The sequence below is a fragment of the Oncorhynchus kisutch genome, linkage group LG27 (genome assembly GCF_002021735.2).
Source record: "Oncorhynchus kisutch isolate 150728-3 linkage group LG27, Okis_V2, whole genome shotgun sequence".
Classification (NCBI taxonomy): domain Eukaryota; kingdom Metazoa; phylum Chordata; class Actinopteri; order Salmoniformes; family Salmonidae; genus Oncorhynchus; species Oncorhynchus kisutch.
The window spans coordinates 37572710-37594246 of NC_034200.2; the positions used below are offsets into that span (position 1 = coordinate 37572710).

Consider the following 21537-nt stretch of genomic DNA (forward strand, 5'->3'; position numbering starts at 1 on the left):
TGCGCTCTTGGCAAAAAAAGCATAATGCACCTTCTTATGTTTATACTACAGTCAAGAAATCCAAAGCACATGGCTGTCATCCTGGAGATTTTGGGGATCTCTGAAATGAACTGTAAATCAGTATGTGAACAAAAGGTGTCCTGAGAAAGCGTTCTTTTGGCATAGATCTCAGATGAATGGAGACTTCTGCTGAGAATAAAAGGGATTTCCTATGACTCATCCATTTGTATACAGGCAGCTACACATCTTCATATACGACTAAAATCCCCGAGAAGTTGCATGAGGTTGTATGCACGCTGCAGGTTTGCTTTAGCGAGACGCGGCAAAACACGCAAATGAGCACTACAGAATATCACCCTGCTTTGCAACCTGACGTCAATTGTGGTTTAACTGAAACCTTTATAAGCCTCTGGAGAGCAAACAGTTGCCAGACAGTTCTCTAAAGCAACTCCGTGATAAGGAAGCAACCAACAAGCATCTTGAATTTAAGCGCCTGTTTGACATCTCACTAGCAGAGGACAACTGTAAGTAAAATTGTCTGAACAGCTAGTCTCGTGTAGTGTTCTCAAATGTATTAACATTTAAGATAGCAGATTGGAAATGTAAGTATAAAGTATCTACTTCATCATGCTATACTGCACTGCGTGTTATTTTCCTGACTAATCTGTTGTTTCTCTCCCGTCTCTTTTCAGATGCCAGTTATAGGTGACATGGTGACTTCACCAATGGATTCAGAGGTAAACAACTTGTACACTATATATATATATATTTAGTTTGTAGTACTTTTTTATAGCATTTGTGTAAAATATTGTGTGTTTTTATATTGGTAGGAAATAGCAAAAAAAAAATCACATCAAATTTTTATTATTTTTATTCATAACAATTAAATTACATGTATATCGATGTTTTGCCCCCGTGCTCTTATGAGATACAATGTTGGAGACCCCTGGTCTATATAAGTATGTGTACAGTATATTGGCACCATTGCACTTTTCTTAAATAATTCCCTATTTCTTCTATAAGTACTTGGAATTGAACAAAAAACGTTTGGTCTCCCCACCTGATTGGATGTTAAACATTGTAAAGTTAAGTTGACCATTTTAATTTTGAAAATAAAGACAAATGGCATGGACAAAATTATTGGCACTTCGGAACTAGTACTTGGTTGCGTAGCCATTGGCCAAGATAACTGCCAACAAATGCTTCTTGTAGCCATCAATGAGCTTGCTGAACTTTTCTATTGGCAATTTGGCCCACTCTTCGGCAGAAAACCGCTCTAAATCTTCAATGTTTAAGGGGTCCCATTCACCAACTGCTGTGTTCATCTCTCGCCATAGATTATGGATGTGATTCAGATCTGGACTCTTCACTGGCCACTCCAGGACAGTCCAGTGTTTTTTCTAGAACCTTTCCAGGGTGCTTTGGGGTTGTTGTCCAATCGAAGACCCAAAACCTTCAACAGAGACACAGTTTCTTTGGACACTGGGTTGAACAAATGGATATCAAATCTGATTGTAGAAGGAAGGAAGGTGTTATTTTCTTTGAACACTTCATTTGGTGGTTGGTTAAACATAGGAAGACCACAATGCCGAAGGAAACTGCTTGAACTTCTCAAAAACACACTTAAACAAGCCTGCACCTCACAAAAAAATATGTGTGGACCAATTAAACAAAATTAGAGCGCTTTGGCAATACAAATCAGCGCTGTGTTTATTGATGGCCAAATGAAGAATTCAATGAAAAGAACACCCACCTTTACAATCAAAGATGGGGGAGATTTAATAATGCTTTGGGGTTGCTCTGCTGCCTCTGGTATTGGGGGCCTTGAACGTGCACAAGGCATCATGAAATCAGCAGATTATCAGGTGTTTTGTAGTCAACCAAAAACTGGGTCTCCATTGACGGTTGTGGGTCTTCCAGCAGGACAACGACACCGAACACACATAAAAAAAGCCCCTTGGAATGGTTAAGAAAAGATGCTGGACTGTTCTGGAGTCCAGATCTGAATCACATCCAAAACGAGATCTGAAAACAGCAGTTGGTGGAGGGCACCCTTCAAATATTGATGGATTTAGAGCAATTTAATGTTGAAAAGTCACATTTTCAGTAGAAAGGTGCAGCATGCTCATTGACGGCTACCAGAAGCGTTTGTCTGCAGTTTTGTCCAAAGGCTGTGTAACCAAGCACTAGCTCTGAGGTTGCCAATCATTTTGTCCTTTTTTAGGAAAACTGATTCCGCCATAGTGCAGAGAGAAACATTTTTATAATGCTATTCTACACATTTTGTCATGAGGCTAAGAAAACATTTAGCATTTTCAAAGCTAATTTCCTGCAATGAAACATATTTTGTTATCATATGCTATTTGGTGGCCCCCCTACCTCCAGGGGACCCCCAACCCCCCTGCGTGCCCGTTCGGTAATCCGGCCCTGATTTAAAATGGCCAAGTTTGCAAAAATAAAATGTATTCTGCAATTTGAGAATCTGACAAAGTTATTATAATTGGATTTTTTTATTTTACAATAAATAGGAAAATATTTAAGAAACGTGTGCCAATATTTCTGTCCGCAACTGTATATTCTGTTAATAATTTACTGGCATAATTGGTCCACATGTCCAACAAGCCATGTTGTCCTGTCTTACACACAGGTGTACGACTACGACTCCAGCTTCACCCCTACGGTTGGTGAGGATGGTCTGGATGACTTTATGTGTGACAAATCTGCCGTTAGGGCTTTCAGAGGCCAGTATGAACCGCCTCTCTACTGGTCCATCGTCATCCTGGGAGGCCTGGGTAACCTGACCGTGGTGTGGATCTACCTGCACTTCCGCCAGCGTCTCAAGACCATGACCGATGTCTACCTGTTGAACCTAGCTGTGGCCGACCTCTTCTTCTTGGGCACTCTACCCTTATGGGCCGTGGAGGCCAACCAGGGATGGAGCTTCGGCTTGGGCCTCTGCAAGGTCACCTCTGCCTTCTACAAGATCAACTTCTTCAGCAGCATGATGCTGCTCACCTGCATCAGTGTCGATCGCTACGTGGTCATCGTCCAGACCACCATGGCCCAGAATTCCAAGAGACAGCGGCTGAGCTGCAGCAAGTTCGTGTGCGCCTGCGTCTGGCTCCTGGCCGTGTTGTTGGCCCTGCCCGAGTTCATGTTCGCCAACGTCAAGGAGCTGGATGGCCGGTTCTACTGCACCATGGTCTACTGGAGTAACCAGAACAACCGCACCAAGATCCTGGTCCTGGGGCTTCAGATCTGCATGGGCTTCTGCCTGCCCCTCCTGGTGATGGTGTTCTGCTACGCCGGCATCATCCGCACCCTGCTCAAAACCCGCAACTTCAAGAAGCACAAGGCGCTGCGCGTGATCATGGTGGTGGTGGCTGTGTTTGTCCTCTCCCAGTTGCCATATAACAGCGTGCTGGTGGTGGAGGCCACCAAGGCGGTCAACAGCACCGGAATGGACTGCGATGCGGAAAAGCGTTTCGACGTGGCCGGCCAGGTACTGAAGAGCCTGGCCTACATGCATGCCTGCCTCAATCCCTTCCTGTATGTATTTGTGGGCGAACGCTTCCGCAGAGACGTCCTCAAGCTTATCCGCATCTACCACTGCTGGCCGGCCCAGGGGATACTCAGCAAGATCCAGGGAGGACCTGGCCGCTCATCGGTCATGTCCGACACGGACACCACACAGGCACTCTCGCTTTGAAAGCACAGTCATAGTACAACCTTTTGCGTGCGACCAGAAGTCCCTCATAACAATCGAGGGGCTGTGCAACCACGCTCTGTTCCACAATGCCATGTCTGGTAACGGAAAGGTCTGGTAACGGAAAGGTCTGGTAACGGAAAGACAAACCAATATGGCTAACAGTCCCAGTGAGAGAGGTTGTACTGTCGTCGTCGCCGCCCCCCCCCCTCCCCCGGTTGCCCACTCTTGCATCAGACTTAGACTTCTTTGGTTATCTGACCATGGCTGAGGCTGAGGCAGTGACATGGGGAGAAGAGGTCCCTTTCTGAGAGCTGGAGAAACTCTTGGCTCTTGTGTACGTTGCTGAAAGCATGGGTCATGATAGGACTCTTCTTTGGCTGGTCTAAAGACCTTCTCAGTTTTAGCTGATGACCACAAAGGATGGACAGTCGAAGTCTGGTTGAGGGTTTGTGTTGGACAATTCCAGTATTGGGAAAAGAGCTAACCATGACAGCATTGGGCCTGTACTGGTACAATGCATTTTCATTGGTCTTTATGGCTCTGTAAAGTCAGCCAGGCTGTTTTGTGCCTTGTTATTGTTGCATTTGTTTAGAAAGTATAGAGATGGGAAAGAGAGAACACGTCTTTTCTTTACAATGATGGTTTCTGTGACAGAATCACCATTGTGGGTTATCTCCATTGTGGGCAAGTGCGCCCTCTATCCATCTCTATATTATAAAGTTAATTGGCAATATTAACTAATATTGATATTAGTTCATCAATCTCTTTGGTCGGACCGTATCAATGAGCTGATCAATTATTTGAGACACTTTCTAAGTAGGAAAGCCCTTATTTGTGACGAGTATGTTTAGCTTTCACAGTGCGAGTGAACAAGTGTCATAAACAAAAAAGTTGTATAAAATATCTTTGATCGTGACTGTAATGACTGTAAATAAACTATGCATTTAAAAAATATATATATTTTTAGGTCACTGTTATTGAATTTTCCAAATTTGGTAATGATTTACTTCGACTACATATCCATGTTTTAAATTGTGTTTAATAGTGTTTTCTGTATTGTTCCCAGGACACATTTGCAAATGAGACTTAGGTCTCAATGTGTTTTTCCTTAGTTTAAAAAAAAAGCGCTATAAGATATGCTATGGATATATTTCATTAACCTGTAGTAATGCAGTTGCACATCTATAAGCGTCTCATGAATGTGTTATAACAGGTCCTAACTGCATTATTACATGTTAATGAAATATATCAATAGCATATCTTATAACGCATTTTTTCATTTAACCAAGGACAAACACAATTGAGACCTAAGTCTCATTTGCAAATGTGTCCTGGGAACAATACAGAAAACACTATTTAAAACCCAAAATGTTAATAAATGGCAAATATTATAGACACAATAAACAATCAAACAAAGCAAACACATTTCTCAATATAAAAATGTCATTCTCCTAGAGACCTAGAGACAACACATCCAAATGAAACGTTCATTGGAGATTATTCCACATGACAGGGGCCTGGTAGGTAAAGGCAGATTTACACAACTCTGTGGATACACGTGGAGTCTCCAGCATTTAGCACCTTAACTGTTTTCCAAAATGTAGATCAAATTATGTCATCCTATGCAAGAGCTCATATTTAGGTATCTTAATAGATGTAATTGCACAATGACATAGTAATGTTATCCTTATGGCTGTTTTCAAAATGTGCTTATGCCATACCAGTGTTAGTGAATATTCCAAAAGACCAAAGTCCGTTTTGAAAATGATGCTTATATATAGCCTGTACCAGCCCCATTTCCCCCCACCGGACGGTATAGGCCTGTGACTTACCTTCTTCTTCTTCTTCTCATTGAGGTCAATGGTGCATGAAGATCCCCATAGGGTTCAAATCATGGTAAATATTACAGATCAAATGGTGTAGTTGTGAGTCATATCATAACTCTTTCGTAACTAATAAAACATTTGTATTTTTTTATTTCACCTTTATTTAACCGGGTAAGCTAGTTAAGAACACCTTTATTTAACCAGGTAAGCTAGTTGAGAACAAGTTCTCATTTACAACTGCGAACTGGCCTAGATAAAGCAAAGCAGTTTGACACATACAACACAGAGTTACACATGGAATAAACAAACACAGTCAATAATACTGTAGAAAAAGACTATATACAGTGTGTGCAAATAAGGTAAGATAAGGGAGGTAAGGCAATAAATAGACCATGGTGGCGAAGTAATTACAGTATGCCAATTAAACACTGGAATGGTAGGATGTGCAGAAGATGAATGTGCAAGTAGAAATATTGGGGTGCAAGGAGCTAAATAAATAAATACAGTATGGGGATGAGGTAGTTGGATGGGCTATTTACAGATTGGCTATGTACCGGTGCAGTGATCAGTGAGCTGCTCTGACAGCTGGTGCTTAAAGCTAGTGACGGAGATATGAGTCTCCAGCTTCAGTGATTAACAGCCCTTCTCCAAATAATCTACAAGATTAGAGCATTGTTTTAATCTACCAGTTGGTGCTGAAATTGAGACAAGGATGCATTTATGTCATTCTTTCATTGATCCCTACAATCTGAACCCGTTCTCTACATGTTTTCTATTGAGTCTGTCAACAAAATTATAAAGGTACACCGTATTTAAAGCGATAGTCTAAGATAATGTACTGAAAACCCTATTGAATGAAAACACCACAACAAAATCTGTTGGCCAGCAAGTGGGAGGGTTTTCAGTGGTTGAATGAAATTTATTTAGAGAGCGCAAGGTAGCCAAATCAAAATCAAATCAAATGTATTTATATAGCCCTTCATACATCAGCTGATATCTCAAAGTGCTGTACAGAAACCCATCCTAAAACCCCAAACAGCAAGCAATGCAGGTGTTGAAGCACGGTGGCTAGGAAAAACTCCCTAGAAAGGCCAAAACCTAGGAAGAAACCTAGAGAGGAACCAGGCTATGAGGGGTGGCCAGTCCTCTTCTGGCTGTGCCAGGTGGAGATTATAACAGAACATGGCCAAGATGTTCAAATGTTCATAAATGACCAGCATGGTCAAATAATAGGTCTGGGACAGGTAGCACGTCCGGTGAACAGGTCAGGATTCCATAGCCGCAGGCAGAACAGTTGAAACTGGAGCAGCAACACAGCCAGGTGGACTGGGGACAGCAAGGGGTCATCATGCCAGGTAGTCCTGAGGCATGGTCCTAGGGCTCAGGTCCTCCGAGAGAGAGAAAGAGAGAGAGAATTAGAGAGAGCATACTTAAATTCACACAGGACACCGGATAAGACAGGAGAAGTATTCCAGATATAACAGACTGACCCTAGCCCCCCGACACATAAACTACTGCAGCATAAATACTGGAGGCTGAGACAAGAGGGGTCAGGAGACACTGTGGCCCCACCCGAAGACACCCCCGGACAGGGCCAAACAGGAAGGATATAACCCCACCCACTTTGCCAAAGCACAGCCCCCACACCACTAGAGGGTTATCGTCAACCACCAACTTACCATCCTGAGACAAGGCCGAGTATAGCCCACAAAGATCTCTGCCACGGCACAACCCAAGGGAGGGCGTCAACCCAGACAGGAAGATCACATCAGTGACTCAACCCTCTCAAGTCACGCACCCCTCCTAGGGACAGCATGAAAGAGCACCAGTAAGCCAGTGACTCAGCCCCTGTAATAGGGTTAGAGGCAGAGAATCCCAGTGGAAAGAGGGGAACCGGCCAGGCAGAGACAGCAAGGACGATTCGTTGCTCCAGAGCCTTTCCATTCACCTTCACACTCCTGGGCCAGACTACACTCAATCATATGACCCACTGAAGAGATGAGTCTTCAGTAAAGACTTAAAGGTTGAGACCAAGTTTGCGTCTCTCACATGGGTAGGCAGACCATTCCATAAAAATGGAGCTCAATAGGAGAAAGCCCTGCCTCCAGCTGTTTGCTTAGAAATTCTAGGGACAATTAGGAGGCCTGCGTCTTGTGACTGTCGCGTACGTGTAGGTATGTACAGCAGGACCAAATCAGAGAGATAGGTAGGAGCAAGCCCATGTAATGCTTTGTCGGTTAGCAGTAAAACCTTGAGATCAGCCCTTGCCTTGACAGGAAGCCAGTGTAGGGAGGCTAGCACTGGAGTAATATGATCAAATGGTTTGGTTCTAGTCAGGATTCTAGCAGCCGTATTCAGCACTAACTGAAGTTTATATAGTTTTTATATTGATTTTTGCAATGTTACGTAGACGGAAAAAAGCTGTCCTTGAAACAGTCTTGATATGTTCGTCAAAAGAGAGATCAGGGTCCAGAGTAACGCCGAGGTCCTTCACAGTTTTATTTGAGATGACTGTACAACCATTAAGATTGTCAGATTCAACAGAAGATCTCTTTGTTTCTTGGGACCTAGAACAAGCACCTCTGTTTTGTCCGAGTTTAAAAGTAGAACGTTTGCAGCCATCCACTTCCTTATGTCTGAAACAAAGGCTTCAAAGCAAGGGAAATTTTGGGGCTTCACCATTTTTCATTGAAATGTACAGCTGTGTGTCATCCGCATAGCAGTGAAAGTTAACATGATGTTTTTGAATGACATCCCCAAGAGGTAAAATATATAGTGAAAACAATAGTGGTCTTAAAACGGAACCTTGAGGAACACCAACAGTTAATTTTAATTTAATTTAGAGTTAATTTGTCAGAGGACAAATCATTCACAGAGACAAACTGATATATTTCCGACAGATAAGATCTAAACCAGGCCAGAACTTGTCCGTGTAGACCAATTTGGGTTTCCAATCTCTCCAAACGAATGCGGTGATCGATGGTATCAAAAGCAGCACTAAGGTCTAGGAGGACAGATGCAGAGCCTCGGTCTGATGCCATTAAAAAGTAATTTACCATCTTCACAAGTGCAGTCTCAGTGGTATGATGGGGTCTAAAACCAGACTGAAGCATTTCGTATACATTGTTTGTCTTCAGGAAGGCAGTGAATTGCTGCCCAACAACAGCCTTTTCTAAAAGAATTGAGAGAATGGGAGATTCGATATAGGCCGATAGTTTTTTATATTTTCTGGGTCAAGGTTTGGCTTTTTCAAGAGAGGCTTTATTACTGCCACTTTTAGTGAGTTTGGTACACATCCGGTGGATAGAGAGACATTTATTATGTTCAACATAGGAGGGCCAAGCTCAGGAAGCAGCTCTTTCAGTAGTTTAGTTGGGATAGGGTCCAGTATGCAGCTTGAAGGTTTAGAGGCCATGATTATTTTCATCATTGTGTCAAGAGTTAAAGTACTAAAACACTTGAGTGTCTCTCTTGATCCTAGGTCCTGGCGGAGTTGTGCAGACTCAGGACAACTGAGCTTTGAAGGAATACGCAGATCTAAAGAGGAGTCCGTAATTTGCTTTCTAATAATCATCATCTTCTCCTCAAAGAAGTTCATGAATTTATTACTGCTGAAGTGAAAGCCATCCTCACTTGGGGAATGCTGCTTTTTAGTTAGCTTTGCGACAGTATCAAAAATAAATTTCGGATTGTTCTTATTTTCCTCAATTAAGTTGGAAAAATAGGATGATTAGGCAGCAGTAAGGGCTCTTAGACACTGCACGGTGCTGTCTTCCCAAGCTAGTCGGAAGACTTCCAGTTTGGTGTGGCGCCATTTCCGTTCCAATTTTCTGGATGCTTGTTTCAGAGCTTGGGTATTTTCTGTATACCAGGGAGCTAGTTTCTTATGAGAAATGTTTTTAGTTTTTAGGGGTGCTTCTGCATCTAGGGTATTGCACAAGGTTAAATTGAGTTCCTCAGTTAGGTGGTTAACTGATTTTTGTCCTCTGACGTCCTTGGGTAGGCAAAGGGAGTCTGGAAGGGCATCAAGGAATCTTTGTGTTGTCTGTGAATCTATAGCACGACTTTTGAGGCTCCTTGGTTGGGGTCTGAGCAGATTATTTGTTGCAATTGCAAACGTAATAAAATGGTGGTCCGATAGTCCAGGATTATGAGGAAAAACATTAAGATCCACAACATTTATTCGATGGGACAAAACTAGGTCCAGAGTATAACTGTGACAGTGAGTAGGTCCAGAGACATGTTGTACAAAGCCCACTGAGTCGATGATGGCTCCGAAAGCCTTTTGGAGTGGGTCTGTGGACTTTTCCATGTGAATATTAAAGTCATCAAAAATTAGAATATTATCTGCTATGACTACAAGGTCTGATAGGATTCAGGGAACTCAATGAGGAATGCTGTAAATTGCCCAGGAGGCCTGTAAACAGTAGCTATAAAAAGTGATTGAGTAGGCTGCATAGATTTCATGACTAGAAGCTCAAAAGACGAAAACGTCATTTTTTTTTGTAAATTGAAATTTGCAATCGTAAATGTTAGCAACACCTCCGCCTTTGCGGGACGCACGGGGTATATGGTCACTAGTGTAACCAGGAGGTGAGGCCTCATTTAACATTATCAACGTTTCCCCTCAACGCAATATTAGCCACTTTCAATGCAACATACAGGAACAAAACAAACTATGCAAGACATTTTGTTGTAGACAGAATGCATTGGAGTGTGATTCTATTGCATTGACCGCTCACGACTCAGCCCTTACTCTACACAGACTGGTGCGGCATAACCAATCAGAGCTGCAGTAGGCCTATATGCAAATAGACCATTGCCATATATGGATTTCTGCCATTTACTTTGATCTGGACCGTGTTTACAGCTGTGGTCGTGAGTAGATGTGCTTGTTTAGAGATCAAAGTGAGAGCTGCATGAAGCCACATGTGCACATTTTGTTCATATCCTTTGCTAGTTAGTGAGTTATTAGCCCAGTTATAGATCATTTGTAGTCAGCAATATGGGAGGGATTGCTTCCTACAAGAGCACAAAACATTTACATTTCTTTTCATCTTTGAAAAGCGAGTCAAGTAAAGAGCCTTTTTACAGAGAGAGAGACAGACAGAAGACAAGATGAAGGCCCTACTCGTTCTGGTGATGATGTTCCTCGGGGCCTCTGCCCACCTCTGCCCGAAGACCTGTGCAGGTGAGCATCAATACAATCATGATCATGTCAAACCCAGAGTGGCTACTCTAGACTTTGAGTTTGGAAGTGGTGTTGTTTTAAGTTTTAATTGTCTTTAGGGGTAAAATAACCAACTTATGAAAGATGTTGGTTAAACATTTACAGTTAAGATAGTTTGTTTATAAGGATTTGAATAAAGTCACAGTGTAACATATTTCTAATGAAAACTACTCAGAAGTGGTAGGGGCCATTACGGTATGTTGAGTCATTTTTTACATTCAGCATCACTACGTCAGGGGAAATATAGTATTCTTTCTAACAAATATATCTACATATATTTCAAGATGTTGTGTATCCCTGGAAATAATCAGAATTCATGTAAACATAACAGTTTTGAAAACATAGCTTGTCCAGAAAAAGTGGTCTCAGGGTATGGTATGGTAATGTTGTGTATGGTTACCTAGAAACAAGGTATGGGGTAAATTGAGCCGCCAGTTGTCTTGAACAGGGATGTTGTGCCAATTCATAGGTAAGTTCTTTACATTTGAGTCTACTAAGCCCATGAAAATGTCTGCCAGGATTCTTGATATGTTCAATAAGATCAGACTCCATGTCATCACAAACACCTTGTGTTCCTCTGGTATCAAAGCCTCTCCTTCTCACAGGATCATGTTTATTTTCTTGTTTGTCAATGTTCCTCTTCAGTGTCACTCTGTCTATTTTTCCTCCCTAACTGTTACTTGAATGGACTTTTTCCCTTCTCTCACTTCCTTGGCTGCTCTTTCAAGAACCTCAAGGGAGGCTGGACCCCTGCTTGTTTTACATTTGTGTACACGGTAGTGTCTGCTCTGTATCAATAAAAATGCACTATCTTGAGTTCATATGGAAAAAATACTATGCATATTATGTATAAAACGGACTAAATGTAATTAGCATTTGTATGGGGTGTGTTGAGCTATTGGCTCAACTTGAACCCTGGCCAAATGACACAATTTACCCCAAAGCATCCATTTTGACTGTATTAGCTCGCACAGCTACAGGGATGCACTTTCATGCTAGGTTGAGGACCTCATATTGTAGCTTATAGAGACCCCAACTGATATATGAAAGATTCTTAAAATAACCTATTTTGTTTTAGATACAAGCCCCATGAAACCTATAACACAATACATTTATCTGACTTTGTGGAAATCCGTTTTTTGGCTCTAGCAACACTTTCTCCATGTTTCTTCCTTCATGAAATGATGACCACTTCCTAAATGTTTGATCACATTCATTTAATTAATGTTGTGTATGGTTTCCTAGAAACAAGGTGTTGCTCAACTAACCCGTTGGCACAACATACCCCACTCTCCCCTACAGCCTGTTTTACTTGCAGTATTATGAGCTCGGTCTGCTTGTATCACTTGTTTTCTCTCTCCTAGATAATTCAACAGTTAAACTACGAGAGAATTATGCTATTGAGCCATGCACTGGTCATGTTGCTTGGTACAAATTGGGCTCCTACTGTGTTAAGCACATCAACCAGATGTTGGACTATACGTCAGCTGAGGTAAATTCAGACTTCTCTCAGGTTTTATCCCACATATCCATGATGTCTCAGTTAAAGGTAGACATACAGTAGTGTACATCAGCACTGGGCACAGACGTCACATCTAGCTTTGATTGATTGAGTTGTCAACTAACGTGAATTCAAAGTGAAATAAACAACATTTTGAACCATGTCATTGGATTTAGGTTCAACTTTGGGTGATAAAAATCCTAAATTCCTATACTGTACGTTGATGACTTTTTCATAATCCAACCAGTTTTCCACATTGATTCAATGTCATCAGAAGGAAAAACATAGATTTTTGATTGAAATGACATGGTAACAACTTTGATTTGATTTAACAAGTGTGTGCCCACTGGGTCTATATCTACTGTATGCTGTGTGATTTTACCTCCATAAGTAACTCCCAAAGCACCATCCATATTAATCCAACTCTAAATGTGTTGTCTTTGTTTCCTTAATGTCTACATCACATAGAATCACTGCAAATCTGTGAAGTCTGGTGCTCATCTGGTATCAATCCACAATGCTGAGGACAACAATGCCGTGGATGAATTCAGTCAGTGGAGCAGCCGACATGACCCTCGCATCTGGCTCGGTGGTCATGCAGTAAATGACCCTTCACAGGTGTTAATAATCATAATAACTTTACTTCCGGCGCCGACAGAGATGTCCGCCTCGCTTCGCGTTCCTCGGAAACTATGCAGTTTTTTGTTTTTTTTACGTGTTATTTCTTACATTAGTACCCCAGGTCATCTTAGGTTTCATTACATACAGTCGAGAAGAACTACTGAATATAAGAGCAGCGTCAACTCACCATCAGTACGACCAAGAATATGTTTTTCGCGACGCTGATCCTGTGTTCTGCCTTACAAACAGGACAACGGAGTGGATCCCATGCAGCGACCCCAAAAAACGACTCTGAAAAAGAGGGAAACGAGGCGGTCTTCTGGTCAGACTCCGGAGACAGGCACACCGTGCACCACTCCCTAGCATTCTTCTTGCCAATGTCCAGTCTCTTGACAACAAGGTTGATGAAATCCGAGCAAGGGTAGCATTCCAGAGGGACATCAGAGACTGCTTCACGGAAACATGGCTCACTGGAGAGACGCTATCCGAGGCGGTGTAGCCAATGGGTTTCTCCACGCATCGCGCCGACAGAAACAAACATCTTTCTGGTAAGAAGAGGGGCGGGGGCGTATGCCTTATGGCTAACGAGACATGGTGTGATGAAAGAAACATACAGGAACTCAAATCCTTCTGTTCACCTGATTTAGAATTCCTCACAATCAAATGTAGACCGCATTATCTACCAAGAGAATTCTCTTCGATTATAATCACAGCCGTATATATCCCCCCCAAGCAGACACATCGATGGCTCTGAACGAACTTTATTTAACTCTTTGCAAACTGGAAACCATTTATCCGGAGGCTGCATTCATTGTAGCTGGGGATTTTAACAAGGCTAATCTGAAAACAAGACTCCCTAAATTTTATCAGCATATCGATTGCGCAACCAGGGGTGGAAAGACCGTGGATCATTGTTACTCTAACTTCCGTGACGCATATAAGGCCCTGCCCCGCCCCCCTTTCGGAAAAGCTGACCACGACTCCATTTTGTTGATCCCTGCCTACAGACAGAAACTAAAACAAGAGGCTCCCACGCTGAGGTCTGTCCAACGCTGGTCTGACCAAGCTGACTCCACACTCCAAGACTGCTTCCATCACGTGGACTGGGATATGTTTCGTATTGCGTCAGATAACAATATTGACGAATACGCTGATTCGGTGTGCGAGTTCATTAGAACGTGCGTTGAAGATGTCGTTCCCATAGCAACGATTAAAACATTCCCTAACCAGAAACCGTGGATTGATGGCAGCATTCGCGTGAAACTGAAAGCGCAAACCACTGCTTTTAATCAGGGCAAGGTGTCTGGTAACATGACCAAATTCAAACAGTGCAGCTATTCCCTCCGCAAGGCTATCAAACAAGCTAAGCGTCAGTATAGAGACAAAGTAGAATCTCAATTCAACGGCTCAGACACAAGAGGCATGTGGCAGGGTCTACAGTCAATCACGGACTACAGGAAGAAATCCAGCCCAGTCACGGACCAGGATGTCTTGCTCCCAGGCAGACTAAATAACTTTTTTGCCCGCGTTGAGGACAATACAGTGCCACTGACACGGCCTGCAATCAAAACATGCGGTCTCTCCTTCACTGCAGCCGAGGTGAGTAAGACATTTAAACGTGTTAACCCTCGCAAGGCTGCAGGCCCAGACGGCATCCCCAGCCGCGCCCTCAGAGCATGCGCAGACCAGCTGGCCGGTGTGTTTACGGACATATTCAATCAATCCCTATACCAGTCTGCTGTTCCCACATGCTTCAAGAGGGCCACCATTGTTCCTGTTCCCAAGAAAGCTAAGGTAACTGAGCTAAACGACTACCGCCCCGTAGCACTCACATCCGTCATCATGAAGTGCTTTGAGAGACTAGTCAAGGACCATATCACCTCCACCCTACCTGACACCCTAGACCCACTCCAATTTGCTTTCCGCCCAAATAGGTCCACAGACAATGCAATCTCAACCACACTGCACACTGCCCTAACCCATCTGGACAAGAGGAATACCTATGTGAGAATGCTGTTCATCGACTACAGCTCGGCATTCAACACCATAGTACCCTCCAAGCTCGTCATCAAGCTCGAGACCCTGGGTCTCGACCCCGCCCTGTGCAATTGGGTACTGGACTTCCTGACGGGCCGCCCCCAGGTGGTGAGAGTAGGCAACAACATCTCCTCCCCGCTGATCCTCAACACTGGGGCCCCACAAGGGTGCGTTCTGAGCCCTCTCCTGTACTCCCTGTTCACCCACGACTGCGTGGCCATGCACGCCTCCAACTCAATCATCAAGTTTGCGGACGACACAACAGTGGTAGGCTTGATTACCAACAACGACGAGACGGCCTACAGGGAGGAGGTGAGGGCCCTCGGAGTGTGGTGTCAGGAAAATAACCTCACACTCAACGTCAACAAAACTAAGGAGATGATTGTGGACTTCAGGAAACAGCAGAGGGAACACCCCCCTATCCACATCGATGGAACAGTAGTGGAGAGGGTAGCAAGTTTTGAGTTCCTCGGCATACACATCACAGACAAACTGAATTGGTCCACTCACACAGACAGCATCGTGAAGAAGGCGCAGCAGCGCCTCTTCAACCTCAGGAGGCTGAAGAAATTCGGCTTGTCACCAAAAGCACTCACAAACTTCTACAGATGCACAATCGAGAGCATCCTGGCGGGCTGTATCACCGCCTGGTACGGCAACTGCTCCGCCCTCAACCTTAAGGCTCTCCAGAGGGTAGTGAGGTCTGCACAACGCATCACCGGGGGCAAACTACCTGCCCTCCAGGACACCTACACCACCCGATGTTACAGGAAGGCCATAAAGATCATCAAGGACATCAACCACCCGAGCCACTGCCTGTTCACCCCGCTATCATCCAGAAGGCGAGGTCAGTACAGGTGCATCAAAGCTGGGTCTGAGAGACTGAAAAACAGCTTCTATCTCAAGGCCATCACTGTTAAACAGCCACCACTAACATTGAGTGGCTGCTGCCAACACACTGACACTGACACTGACACGGACTCAACTCCAGCCACTTTAATAATGGGAATTGATGGGAAATGATGTAAATATATCACTAGCCACTTTAAACAATGCTACCTTATATAATGCATACGTATATACTGTACTCTATATCATTGACTGCATCCTTATGTAATACATGTATCACTAGCCACTTTAACTATGCCACTTTGTTTACATACTCATCTCATATGTATATACTGTACTCGATCCCATCTACTGTATCTTGCCTATGCTGCTCTGTACCATCACTCATTCATATATCCTTATGTACATATTCTTTATCCCCTTACACTGTGTATAAGACAGTAGTTTTGGAATTGTTAGTTAGATTACTTGTTGGTTATTACTGCATTGTCGGAACTAGAAGCACAAGCATTTCGCTACACTCGCATTAACATCTGCTAACCATGTGTATGTGACAAATAAAATTTGATTTGATTTGATTTAAGCAGGACCATAAATACTGCTGTAAACCAGACCTAGTCTAATCTGGGACACCCTAGCCTCAACAGGCAGACAGTTTAGTTCTTGAAAGCAGCTCCTGCCTATGTGAGTACGTGGACTCACCTTCAATACTACCCTGATCAGCTTATTCTGGGCTATCTGGAGCTTCCCCTTCATAAGTTTAGATAAGCCTCCTAACCAGGAAGTACTGGCATAGTCAAAATGGCATTGAATGAGGGCAGTAGATAGCACTTTCATGGAGTCCTTATCAAGCAGCTTGGACTTTCTAGCCAAAAACTTCATCCTGTAATTAACCTTCCCTAGCACCTTATTTGCCATGTTCACACCTCCCAAGCTTCCATCAAGGATATGTCCCAAGTAGCTAACAGAGGTTTTAGTAGTCAGCACCTCACCCCCTAACTCCACTCTGATTTCAGACGACCTACACAATTTAGGTCTGGATCCCAAAATAATTGCTTCAGTTTTCCCAAAGTGCAGAGATAGCTTATTATCTCCATGTCACGCCCTGACCTTAGAGAGACTGTTTATTTCTCTACTTGGTTAGGTCAGGGCGTGATTTGGGTGGGCATTCTAGTTTTCGATTTCTTTGTTGGCCGGGTATGGTTCCCAATTAGAGGCAGCTGTCTATCGTTGTCTCTGATTGGGAATCATACTTAGGCAGCCTGTTTTCCAACTGAGTTTGTGGGATCTTGTTTTCTGTCTAGTTTCTGTAGCCTGACAGAACTGTGCGCTTTCATTTTTTTTGACTTTGTTAATTTGTTTGGTGTCATCAATAAAGTTACGATGTACGCCTACCACGCTGCGCCTTGGTCCACTCTTCATTCTACAAACGAGAGCCGTTACACTCCAAGCCATTTGTTAATGTTAGTAAGCTCTGTGCTAAGTATGCTCTCCAACAGTTTTACTTTTGTGAGAAGTGTAGAGTCATCCGCGGCAAGAACAAGCATCTTTCATATCATTAATATACAAACTGAACCCCTAACTCTACATAATACAGTATATATATAATATATATATAATATAATATAGACCTGGTTGCTTCCACACAAACCAGAACTGGTGGGCAGCTAACCGATCGCTGCAGCTGTACATAGTCCATCGGTATATAAGCCCACCAAATTTACCTACCTCATCCCCATACTGTTTTTAGTTCATTTACTTTTCTGCCCTTTTTTCACACCAGTATCTCTACCTGCACATGTTCATCTGCTCATTTATCACTCCAGTGTTAATCTGCTAAATTGTAATTATTCACTCCTATGGCCTATTTATTGCCTACCTCCTCATACCTTTTGCACACAATGTATCTAGATTTTTTTTTTATTGACTTGTTTATTGTTTACTCCATATGTAACTCTGTGTTTGTCACGTTCTGACATTTATTTCCTTTGTTTTGTCGTTATTTAGTATGGTCAGGGCGTGAGTTGGGGAGGGCAGTCTATGTTTGTTTTTCTATGATTTTGCGATTTCTATGTTTCGGCCTAGTATGGTTCTCAATCGGAGGCAGGTGTTGTTAGTTGTCTCTGATTGAGAATCATACTTAGGTAGCCTGGGTTTCACTGTTTGTTTGTGGGTGTTTGTTTCCGTGTCTGTGTTTTTCACCACACGGTATTGGTTCGGTTTTGTCATTTCACGTATTCGTTTATTGTTTTTGTATTTCATAGTGTTCAGTGTTTTTGTTATTAAAAACGATATGGACACTTACCACGCTGTGTTTTGGTCCGATCCCTGCTACACCTCCTCTTCAGACGAAGCGGAGGAAAACCCTTACAGTGTTGTTGTCTGTTCACACTGCTATGCATTATCTTCGCCAGGTCGCAGTTGCAAATGAGAACTTGTTCTCAACTAGCCTACCTGGTTAAATAAACGTGAAATAAAAAAATGAGATGAGTAATGAAAGATATGTTAACAGTATTAAGTGACTAAGATACTGTAGAATAGTATACAATACAGTATTTACATATGAGATGAATAATGCCAGATACAGTTGAAGTCGGAAGTTTACAAACACTTAGGTTGGAGTCATTAAAACTCGTTTTTCAACCACTCCACAAATTTCTTGTTAACAAACTATAGTTTTGGCAAGTCGATAAGGACATCTACTTTGTGCATGACACAAGTAATTTTTCCAACATTTGTGTACAGACAGATTATTTAGTAGTTTGCCCCCGGTAACGCGTTGGGCAGACCGCACCACCCTCTGGAGAGCCTTGCAGTTGCAGGCGGTGCAGTTGCCAAACCAAGCGGTGATACAGCCCGACAGGATGCTTTCAATTGTGTATCTGTAAAAGTATGTGAGTGTTTTAGGTGACAAGACAAAGTTATTTAGCTTCCTGAGGTTAAAGAGGTTCTCCACGGTTTCTGGTTACAGTAGGTTTTAATAGTCACAGTGGGTACTACACCTCCTACACACTTCCTAATAAACTCTGTCACAGTATCCGTGTACGCGTCTTGATTAATTTCGCAAGCTACCCGGAACATATCTCAGTCCAATTGATCAAAACAATCCTGAAACGTGGATTCCGATTGGTCAGACCAGCGTTGAATCGTACGAAGCATGGGCACTTCTTGTTTGAGTTTCTGCCTATAGGACGGGAGGAGCAAGATGGAGTCGTGGTCAGATTTGCCGAAAGGAGGGCGGGGGAGGTCCTTGTAAGCATTCTGGAAGTTTGAATAGCAATAGTTGAGAGTTCATAGCACAAGGAGGACAGTCAATATATTGATAGAACTTCGGCAGCCTAGTCCTCAGATTTGCTTTGTTAAAATCCACAGATACAATAAATGCAGCCTCAGGATATGTGGTTTCCAGTTTGCATAAAGTCCAGTGAAGTTCTTTGAGGGCCGTCGAGGTTTCGGCTTGAGGTGGGATGTAAATGGTCGTGGCGATGACGGAGGAGAATTCTCTTGGGAGATAATATGGTCGGCATTTAGCAGTGAATTGGTTTAGGTCTTATCTGACCAACAGAACACAAGTATGTAATGTTGGTGATGTTCTGTCAGAGGCCAAAGAAATATCCTGTGGAGTACCGCAGGGGTCCATTTTAGGGCCACTCTAATTTCATATATACGTTAATGATATGCCAGATAGTTTTTAACATTTGACTTTTATTTAACCAGGTAGGCTAGTTGAGAACAAGTTCTCATTTACAACTGTGGCCCAAGATAAAGCAAAACAGTGCGACGCAAACAAAACAAACATACAGTCAATAATACAGTTCAGTGCTTTGACTCAGTCATACTGGTATCAGGGAAGGATACAGATAACAGAGGAGGTCCTGAGTATGGAATTGCATTTTGTTAGAGATTGATTGACTGAGAAAAACTGATTTTGTTTGGAACAAAATGTAGATTGCTTAGGGCTGACAAGACAAAGGCAAACTGTACAGGGAAGGATATTGAATCTAAAACAAGCGTAATTTATATTGGTGTTTGTCCCTAGATCAATCCCTTTCTGGAGACCTGATAGCTGTTAAAATTCATTCTAAAATGGTGAACAAATCGTAACACTGGATATTTTAACATCAAAGTTAAGAAACTGCTCGTCTCAACCTTGATTTAGTGTCATTTTGATAATGCCTGCTCTGCTTGGTACATTGGGCTATCAAATAAGCTGAAAAAGAGAATGCAGGTCATGCAAAATAATGTTATTTTATCAGGTATATGCTGAATGTCCCCCCTAGGACCCACATAATGTTATCAGGTATATGCTGAATGTCCCCCCTAGGACCCACATAATGTTATCAGGTATAAGCTGAATGTCCCCCCTAGGACCCACATAGGGGTACAGGAGTTCCGGGAGGTGGGCTTGTTGCCTTTGTAGTCCAGAGTGGACCAACTTATACCTAATCATATGCTTGTCATCTTAAATGATTGTGCTCCAGGTTATTTGAAAAACCACATTGGTATGGTCTATAACCAACCCAGTTACAATACCAGAGCTACTGTTATGTCAAGGAAAATCCCAAGAGTAAACATGTATTTGTCTGGTGGAATAGCCTACCTTTAGAGATCAAGCAAATTAAAAAGTAGAAATAGCTTTTATAAAGCAGGAAAAGGTGTTCATTTGGAAAAGGTTGTCTAAGTAAGCGAAACCACTCTAATACCTCTTGCGCCCCCTACTGCTGGTCTGGTGTATTTATTTGAAGGATCTGTATGATGTGCAATGAATAGATAGTTTTAACTTGAAATTAATGGTTGATTTTTAAGGTTAGGGAGAAGTACAGTGAATAGTGACACTTATTAGAATGTCAAAATAAATTAATGTATTTATGGTTGTTTGTTATTTTGCCTTTGTGTTATTGTTTTTACCACCGAGGACCACTTTGGAAACAAGCTTTTAATTAATACTTTCAAGTGATATCCTCTGGCGTAGACATTGTACATTTTGTTGTGTCTGTTACCCAAAATAAATGAATCGATTCTTGAAGAAACGGCTCATGAGCTTAGTGCAACTGTAGTATCCCATCAGAACCGAAAATACAAGCTTTGTTTTACTACAAATGTTTGTGAACAATATAAATGTCAACAAACACTGTATGCTATAGCCTCAACACATGGTTAAAACTATCATTTTGATATCATGGACGGTCAGTTCTACATCCATAGCAGTCTATGAATTTGAGTGGCAGGTATCCTAGCAGTTAAGAGCATTGGGCCAATAACTGAACGGTTGATGATTTGAATCATGTTACTTAAGCCTCTTGGAGGGAACACAACACCCCGCTACACTCAACTCCCAGTGGAGTGAAAGAGGTATGTGACTGTAGGTGGAGGTATGTGACTGTAGGTGCGGGTAAAGAGGTATGTGACTGTAGGTGGAGGTATGTGACTGCAGGTGGAGGTATGTGACTGTAGGTGGAGGAAAAGAGGTATGTGACTGTAGGTGGAGGTATGTGACTGTAGGTGGAGGTATGGGACTGTAGGTGGAGGTAAAGAGGTATGTGACTGTAGGTGGAAGTAAAGAGGTATGGGACTGTAGGTGGAGGTAAAGAGGTATGTGACTGTAGGTGGAGGTAAAGAGGTATGGGACTGTAGGTGGAGGTAAAGAGGTATGTGACTGTAGGTGGAGGTAAAGAGGTATGGGACTGTATGTGGAGGTAAAGAGGTATGTGACTGTAGGTGGAGGTAAAGAGGTATGGGACTGTATGTGGAGGTAAAGAGGTCT

At 42.7% G+C, this 21537-nt stretch overlaps 2 protein-coding genes across 2 annotated transcripts; both read left to right on the top strand.

Moving 5' to 3' along the window:
- The first annotated feature begins 404 nt into the window (after positions 1 to 404).
- On the top strand, positions 405 to 4665 carry LOC109872235 (C-C chemokine receptor type 9-like). Its single transcript, XM_020463400.2, has 3 exons — positions 405 to 524; positions 693 to 737; positions 2648 to 4665. Exons 2-3 carry the CDS (start codon positions 693 to 695, stop codon positions 3707 to 3709), a joined length of 1107 nt encoding a protein of 368 aa, XP_020318989.1. The 5' UTR covers positions 405 to 524; the 3' UTR covers positions 3710 to 4665.
- Positions 4666 to 10627: 5962 nt separating this feature from the next.
- LOC109871458 (lectin) lies at positions 10628 to 20193 on the top strand. Its single transcript, XM_020462360.2, has 4 exons — positions 10628 to 10726; positions 12130 to 12257; positions 12735 to 12928; positions 20142 to 20193. Exons 1-4 carry the CDS (start codon positions 10654 to 10656, stop codon positions 20191 to 20193), a joined length of 447 nt encoding a protein of 148 aa, XP_020317949.2. The 5' UTR covers positions 10628 to 10653.
- Positions 20194 to 21537: the final 1344 nt, after the last annotated feature.

Coding starts and splice junctions, on each gene's coding strand:
- LOC109872235 (XM_020463400.2), top strand. CDS start 693: ATGCCAGTTATAGGTGACATGGTGACTTCACCAATGGATTCAGAG. Junction 738..2,647: donor CTTCACCAATGGATTCAGAG/GTAAACAACTTG, acceptor TCTTACACACAG/GTGTACGACTACGACTCCAG.
- LOC109871458 (XM_020462360.2), top strand. CDS start 10,654: ATGAAGGCCCTACTCGTTCTGGTGATGATGTTCCTCGGGGCCTCTGCC. Junction 10,727..12,129: donor CTGCCCGAAGACCTGTGCAG/GTGAGCATCAAT, acceptor TCTCTCTCCTAG/ATAATTCAACAGTTAAACTA. Junction 12,258..12,734: donor TGGACTATACGTCAGCTGAG/GTAAATTCAGAC, acceptor TACATCACATAG/AATCACTGCAAATCTGTGAA.